This window comes from Mus caroli, chromosome 1, assembly GCF_900094665.2.
Source record: "Mus caroli chromosome 1, CAROLI_EIJ_v1.1, whole genome shotgun sequence".
NCBI classification, from domain to species: Eukaryota; Metazoa; Chordata; class Mammalia; order Rodentia; family Muridae; genus Mus; species Mus caroli.
This window is the reverse complement of record NC_034570.1, coordinates 4687585-4696231: the sequence shown is the minus strand read 5'-3', so window position 1 is coordinate 4696231 and position 8647 is coordinate 4687585. Positions and strand designations below refer to the sequence as shown.

At 35.5% G+C, this 8647-nt stretch overlaps 1 protein-coding gene across 11 annotated transcripts in view; it reads left to right on the top strand.

Annotated features, from left to right (window-relative positions):
- Sntg1 (syntrophin gamma 1) overlaps positions 1 to 8647 on the top strand; it is an 835208-nt gene that overhangs the window by 780051 nt on the left and 46510 nt on the right. For all 11 annotated transcript variants that reach the window (XM_029469700.1, XM_029469941.1, XM_029469725.1 and 8 more), the window contains one exon: positions 5034 to 5144. In XM_029469700.1, the coding sequence (XP_029325560.1) occupies positions 5034 to 5144 (111 nt within the window). The remainder of the gene's footprint in view (positions 1 to 5033; positions 5145 to 8647) is intronic.

Genomic DNA, 8647 nt, shown 5'->3' with positions numbered 1-8647 from the left:
TAAAATCAACTTAAAATAATAAAATGTAAACATGTATAAAATATGATTTACAAAGTAAGCTTTCTGTATAGGCTACTTACTCATAGAAAGAAAATCTACTGATTGCTTTTGTTACTATGAGAATATTTTAATAGAGTGATAAACATATGGGATTGAGGAACTTAAAAACAATGCTTTTATTACATAATTTTACATTTAAATTTCATAAACATCTATTTATTTGGATCACATAATTGGCTTAGCAAACATAATGCTATATTCTAACTACCATATCTTAAATGGGGTCAATGACAAGAAATCTGGAGCCATTATTTAGTTTCAACAATATCTTTAATGAGTATAACCATGATTAACACACTGCACAAATTCTAATTAGGGGATAATGAGATGTCTCATAAAAATGACAGCCAGTTTTCTCATTCCTAAGACCCACATAAAGCCTGGCCAATGGACTACCTGTAATCCCAGGGCACAGAGATGCAAACATAAACTCCACAGGGGGAGCTGGCATTTAGACTAGCAAGAATTTGTTATGTGGGAGGTTCAAAAGAGAGAGACACTGTATATAAAGTTGGGAGCAATAGAGACAGATACCAGAGGGCACTTCAGCCCTTCTAATGCATCTGTACACTTGTGCACTAGTACCAATACATACATACCTACTACAAACATGATGTAGACATACAAACATACCACACATATCCTTGGTTTTTCTTGAAGGTACAAATCAGGGGAAATATCTGGATAAGCTGTAGTGTTAAAAGACATTCCTTTTTCTTTTCTTTTTTTATTAGATATTTTCTTTATCTACATTTCAAATGTTATCCCCTTTTTTAGTTTCTCCTCTGAAAATACCCTATCCCCTCCTCCTCCCCCTGCTCCCCAACTCACCCACTCCCATTTCTGGTCCCGGCATTCCCCTATACTGGGGCATAGAAACTTCAAAGGACCAAGGCCTCTCCTCCCATTTATGACCGACTAGGCCATCCTCAGCTACAAAACAAACAAACAAACAAAAAGATATTCCTTTATTTATTGCAGGATAACATTCTGATAGGCCCATTGTAAACTAATGAAATTAGATGACTCATTTAAAATTTAAAATTTGTAAGTACAAAAGATCATAGCTTGGTACCTCTGCATACTGTGGAATACTCATTGTTCTTCCAAAAGCCTGAATACCTGTATTAGAGTCATGCCACTGATGTCTACTCCATTCCTCTCTTCAAAGTAAGCATATGTGGAACATACGTAATGGTACATCATCACTTAAGTTTACTAAGTTATAAGTTAAATTTTGCTAAGTGAATATTCATACAGATTTTTATTTTTAAAATTGTTCTGAGGAGAAATGGAAACTCATGATTTGTTAGAAAAAAAAATTTACTCTGATAGGCTTCCAAGCCATACACTCACTAAACAAGTGTCATGGGAATTCTTGAACTTTTCCATGAGAAGGCTGCAGGCTGATTTTGAGTTTAAACTTTGATGTCCATGATCATACTGCACATGTGCCTTCATTTTTAAGCACTCCAGATGTTTATGATCATTCTTTACACAGACTTCTGAATTCCAGCTCAGGTGCTTCTGATCACACTACACATGTGCTTTCATGTTTACGTCCATGTGCCTATGATCATGCTACACCCACTCTTTTATGCCCATGCTCAGGTGTCCATGATCATCTTTTACATGTTCTTTCATGTTCCAGCTCAGAAACCTGTGATCACACATGTGCTTTCATGTTCATGTTCAGGTATGGTCATGCTTTTATACATGCTTTCAAATTAAACCTCAGCTACCTATACAGTATAAATTGAACAGTTGCAACATATCTTGTGTGTGTTAGTGTTTTTTATTCTTTTTAAACAGCTGATATATGGGTAAACTCCAGCAAGCATCAATATAAGTATTTATAAGTTTGTTAGATATATAATCTCAGGGTCAACTCTAGAACCATTATATCAAATTTAGCATTGGAATCTAGCAAATTAATTATACAAGCCCTCCAGACTATTCTGGTGCTGCTAATTTCTGAAAATCTAAAATACCACATTGGATCATAATGCTGGCTGAGTGTTGATGTTTAATGATTTGGAACACTGTGTGTCCACAAGAGCCAATGTCATGACCAGCAACAGTTAGATTAAAGGTCTTATACAAGGATTGTGAAAAGGAACATTTTGTTTGCTGGAGATGAAATGGAGGAAATACTTCTTGACAAGTATACTGTTTTCATTTTAAAAATATGATTATACGGTAATTCATGGTTAAGGGAAGGAAAAGGTCACTGAGGATTAGGATTGTGCTTCATTGTAAGCTGTACTTCTGGATCATTCTTTTAGCTCAAGTGTGGTGCAAAAAAAGGCATTTCTCATTTTTTATAATTAAGCAGGAAAAACACAAGGTGGCGTTTATGGTTAGCTAAAGGAAATATAAGTACAGTAATGGAATACACCTGATATTATGTCTTATCTTTAACAATGTGAAAAGAGCTAAGAATATTCTTCCAAAGCCTTTGCCTTTCTTACAGAGATGATGTTGATATGACACAGCAGTCCCTTCATGGTCTTGATTTCAAGTCCATTGACATGTCATAGTTTAGGCAATCCTTTCTAGAAGAATACCTTTTGGGAAGAACATTCTGCACTCTACTTTGTCCATAGTTAATAGTAAGTTCACAGCTTTTTTACAGCTTTGCTACTTAAGTACCCCTTTTTATTTTGCATAATGTCAGAGAGCAAAGAATATATAAGCACACGTTTAGTGCCAAATTTTGTATACATTGCACAATTATTGCTAGCCACATAATTACTACTAATACCAAGAGGAAAGGAATCACAAAATGTTATATTCATGTAAGCCATCATGGCCAGTAGATATGAGTTGTAGAAACTATATCTAATTACTTGCATGCAAAGAAAATTTAATTGATCTTTATGCTACAAGAGAAATCTGAGTCATTAAAGCAGTACTTGTCAGGAAATTATCTTTTAACAGTAAATAATCACTTGTTGCATGGTTTTGGAGGATTTTCTCTTTCTTTTTTAATGGATAGCTACTAATTTTTGTCTCAATTGTGTTTTTTAACAAAATAGAATATAATAAAATAAAACAAAGAACATTATCTTTAAGTTAGACAAGCTAAACCAATGTAAGGGGAAAAAAACACTCTAGAGGGCACATAAGAAACAGAGACAAACTCATTCACACATAAAGGCATCCTGTAAAAGTACTAAACTGAAAGCTATAACATATACACAGAAGAGCTGTACAGACATGTGTAAACCCTCTGTTTATTGCTTCAGTCTCTGTGAGTTTATTTGAACTTTGCTCAGTTGACTTAGAATGTTTTGTTCTCCTAGTGTCCTCTATCCCCTCTAGCTCACACATTTCTTCTACTTGCATCATAAGAACACAGGTAAAGACACCAGCTCTGCCTTGTATTCAATGAGTTTTGTAAGTATTCTTTTTAGCAATGATGCCTTGATATCAGTTTTTGGATAGGAATCTATAGTCTTGGCAGGAACATTGGTTCGGGGGGATTTCAATGAGACCCCTTTGGGCAACATCTAAATTGGATCTAACATAGTTCCAAACTTTGCTAGCATGAAGCTTTGGTGACAAGAAATGACCAATTGAAGCTCCATCTTTCTCATTATTTGGAGACTTCATTAGGATCACATTTATACATTTTAATAACTTTTTACTGCACTAAGATTCCCTGCTGCCCCTCAAATACCCCTTTAACTATCTCTACCTGTATTCCCTCACTCATCCCCATCTTCCCTCCTTTAACCCACATGATCCTACCATTCCTGACCCACCCTCAGCACCATATCTATTGTGTTTTTTCCTCCAATGGAGATCTATCCCATTCCTTTTCTCGGTGACTAACCTGTCGGGTCAACAGTTTGTATTAATGGCTAATTTTCACACATAAGCTAATAAATAACATAAGGCCTGGTTGCCACACTAAAGATGATATTTTTTTGTAGTTCTAGTCATTTGCCTGCAAATTTCAATATGTCCTTTTTTGTTTGTTTGTTTGTTTGCTTGTTTGTTTTTATTTTGAGACAGGGTTTCTCTGTATAGCCCTAGATGTTCTGGAACTCACTTTGTAGACCATACTGGCTTCAAATTCAGAAATCCGCCTGCCTCTGCCTCCTGAGTTCTGGGATTAAAGGTGTGTGCCACCACGCCCTGCAATAAGTCCCTTTTTAAAGAGCTGAGTAATGTGTCAGTGTGTAAATTTAATCACATGTTCTTTACCCACTCTTTTTTCAGAAACATTTTATTGTTTGTAGTTTCTGGCTATTATGAATAGAGCAGCAATGAACATGTTTGATCAGTTGTCCTTGTGGTATAATGAAGCATCCTTTGGGTATATGCCTAATAGTGGTACAGCTAGATATTGAGGTGGATTGATTCCCATTTCTCCAAGGAACCACCAAAATGGTGGTTCTTGTGTCTACTCCCACCAGCAATATAGGTGTGTTCCTCTAACTCTCCCTGTAAGATTAATTTTTCTGTTAAAGTGAACTAACTAGTTATAAGAAAAATAAGCAGAATTTATATAAAATATTGACTGTTTGCTTCATATAAATATATATGTGAATATATACTTTGTTACAAATGAATGTTTACTCACTTCTTGTTATGTACGCATAGGTTTACCCTTGAAACTTTTACTAATCTTATTGTCTCTAATATAAGACAATCATAATGCACAGAGATTTTTACCAGGGACAGTTTTCATTTTGTTGGGGATGAAATAGTACTAGGCAGTACTACCGAAGAATCTGCTTAAACAATTATATCTTTGAGAAACATTGGTGGCACCTGCTACATATGTTAAAGGATACACTGAACTTTGAAAGATAGCCTTTGATGGATACATTTTCATTTACATGTTGGTGTTGGGGCACATTATTAAATAAGATTAACTTTTATATTTAAACTACATAATTTCTTGACTTGAATGCAGACATTTACTTTTATGACTTATGTGTTCCATTTCTATCTCCTTTTAGGCTGTACTTTGGAGGTATAAATTTTCTCAGCTTAAAGGCTCATCAGATGACGGCAAAAGCAAAATCAAATTTCTGTTTCAGAATCCAGATACGAAACAGATTGAAGCAAAGGTAAACACAAGAAACCACCATATAATACATCTCTAATTATGTCAGTATCACTAAGACTCAATGGGGAGAAATTTCCAGATTAACCATTGCAAATGTTCTTTGCTTACTTTGGAATATTCCTGTGATCCTCAAATACTTTTACTTTAAGGCTAGCAACAGATTTTCATTGAAAGGCATTACTCCAGAAAAATTATATTCAACTGATTCTGTTCTGAGTCTTAATCTTGTATGAACTACAATTGTGTGTGACTAAAATAACATACTAAGAGCTGAAGGGGCTATATTGCAGGTTCTCCATTTTAAAATACTTTTAAAAACTATCTGCTTCATAGTCATCCATCAATTTTAAATGTGAGTACAAATTCTGAAAAATGATTTTAATGAAATCATTTAATGAGTAATAGCTATGTAATTATGACTGAAAGAAAATGAATTACTAAATAACTTTTCATATTGATTTATATAGTATTTCAGCATTTAGGAATATGTTAACTATGTTGTTAACTCAATAGAAGTTTAACACCATTTACATTTAAAAGTATTTATACTACAAAAATTAGAAATACAACTTATTTCCATTACCCTATCATGAGTTCACAGTGCCACTGATTGAGTTTAACTAAATTATAAAAAATATTATTCCTCTGTAGAGGAAAGAATAAATAAATAACAAAATGAAAATTTAATCCTGTAACATAGAAACCCAATGCTCATTTTTGTCTACGAAATAAAATTACCACAATTTTTTTTAATCAATTATCTATATTCAGGGTTATTCTTAGGCTGTCTTTCCAAGTTTTCCTGAACTTGGCTCTGTGTGATATTCTATGCAGTCTCTTACATTCTGATCAGAAGCAATCCTTTTAACTTGCTTTGCTTTTAACCTGTGACACTACTTTGTCTTATATATATTTCCATGCCCTTTTTCGACATTTTCTTGCTCATGTTTGCATAGTTTTGGAGAGCTCTCTCCTTCATTTATATTTGTCTCAGTTAAAGTAACTGTGGTCTTCTCTGCCATGTATGTATTCCTTTTCTTTCACATCTCCCAAAGAATGAATGTAACCACATTCACATATAACATTTGATTTTTTTTTTTTTCGAGACAGGGTTTCTCTGTGTCGCTAGCCCTAGAACTCACTTTGTAGACCAGGCTGGCCTCGAACTAAGAAATCTGCCTGCCTCAGCCTGCAGAGTGCTGGGATTAAAGGTGTGCGTCATCACTCCCGGATACATTTGATTTTTTATTAGATACTTTCTTTATTTACATTTCAAATGTTATCCTCTTTTCTAGTTTTCCCTCTGAAAATCACCTATCCCCTCCCCCTGGTCCCCAACACACCCACTCCTGCTTCCTGGACCTGGCATTCCCCTATACTAGGGCATATAACCTTCACATAATCAAGGGCCTCTTCTCCCATTGATAACCAACTACACCATTCTCTGCTACATATGCATCTAGAGCCATGAGTCCCACCATGTGTTTTCTTTGATTGGTGGCTTAGTCCAAGAGAGCTCTGGGGTTACTAGTTAGTTCATATTGTAGTTTCTCCTATGGGGCTGCAAACCCATTTAGCTCCTAGGGTACATTACCTAGTTCCTTCATTGGGGACCCTATGCTTCGTCCAGTGGATGGCTGTGTACATAAACTTCTGTATTTGTCAGGCACTGACAGAGATTCTCAAAAGACAGTATTATCAGGGTCCTGTCAGCTAGTTCTTGTTGGCATACACAATAGTGTCAGGATTTGGTGACTGTTTATTGGATGGATGCCAGGAGGGGCAGCCTTTGGATTATCATTCCATCAGTTTCTGCTCTGAACTTTGTCTGTAACTCCTGCCATGGGAATTTTGTGCCCCATTCTAAGAAGGAACAAAGTATCCACCCTTTGGTCTTCTTGAGTTTCATGTGTTTTGCAAATTGTATCTTGGGTATTCTGAACTTCTGGGATAATATCCACTTATCAGTGAGTGCATATCATATGTGTTCTTTTGAGATCCAGATCTATGCATTTGTCTAAGAATTTCATAAATTCATTGTTTTTAATAGTTTAGTAGTACTTCATTGTATAAATGTACCATATTTTCTGCATCCATTCCTCTGTTGAGGGACGTCTGTGTTCTTTCCAGCTTCTGGCTATTATAAATAGGCTGCTATGAACATAGTTGAGCATGTGTCCTTATTACAAGTTGGAACATTTTCTGGGTATATGCCCAGGTATTGCTGGATCTTCCATAGTATTATGTACAATTTTCTGAGGAACCACCAGACTGATTTCCAGAGTGGTTGTACAAGCTTGCAATCCCTCCAGGAATGGAGGAGTATTTCTCTTTCTCCACATTCTTGCCAGCATTTGCTGTCACCTAAAATTTTTATCTTACCCATTCTGACTGGTGTGAGGTGGAATCTCAGGGTTGTTTTGATTTGCATTTCCCTGATGATTAAGGATGTTGGAAAAATTTTAAGTGCTTCTAAGCCATTCTATATTCCTCAGTTAAGAATTCCTTGTTTAGCTCTGTACCCGATTTTTTAATAGGGTTATTTGGTTCTCTGGAGTCTAAATTCTTGAGTTATTTGAATATATTGGATATTAACCCCCTATCAGATTTAGGATTGGTAAAGATCTCTTTCCAATCTGTTGGTTGCCTTCTTGTCTTGTTGACAGTGTCCTTTGCCTTACAGAAGATTTGCAATTTTATCAGGTCCCATTTGTTGATTCTTGATCTTCTAGCACAAGCCATTGGTGTTCTGTTCAGGAATTATTCCCCTGTGCCCATATGTTCCAGGCTCTTCCTCACATAATTTTCTATGTGTTTCAGTGTCTATAGTTTTATGTGGAGTTCCTTGATCCACTTCGACTTGAGTTTTGGAAAAGGAGATAAGAATGGATCAATTCACATTCTTCTACATGCTAACTGCCAGTTGAGCCAGCACCATTTGTTGAAAATGCTGTCTTTTTTCCCCACTGGATGGTTTTAGCTCCCTTGTCAAAGATATAGTAACCATAGGTGTGTGGGTTCATTTCTGGGTCTTCAATTCTATTCCATTGAACTATCTGTCTGTCACTGTACCAGTAACATGCAGTTTTTAATCACAATTGCTCTGTAGTACAGCTTGAGGACAGGCATGGTGATTCCACCAGAGGTTCTTTTATTGTTGAGAAGAATTTTTGCTATCCTAGGTTTTTTGTCATTCCATTTGAATTGGCAAATTTCCCTTTTTAACTCTATGAAGAACTGAGCTGGAATTTTGATGGAGATTGCATTGAATCTGTAGATTGTTTTTGGCAAGATAGCCATTTTCACTATATTAATCCTGCCAATCCATGAGCATGGGAGATCTTTCCATCTTCTGAGATCTTCTTTGATTTTTTTCTTCACAGACTTGAACTTCTTATCATACAGATCTTTCACTTCCTTAGTTATAGTTATACCAAGGTATTTTATATTATTTGTGACTATTTTGAAGGATGTTGTTTCCCTAATTACTTTTTCAGTCTGTTT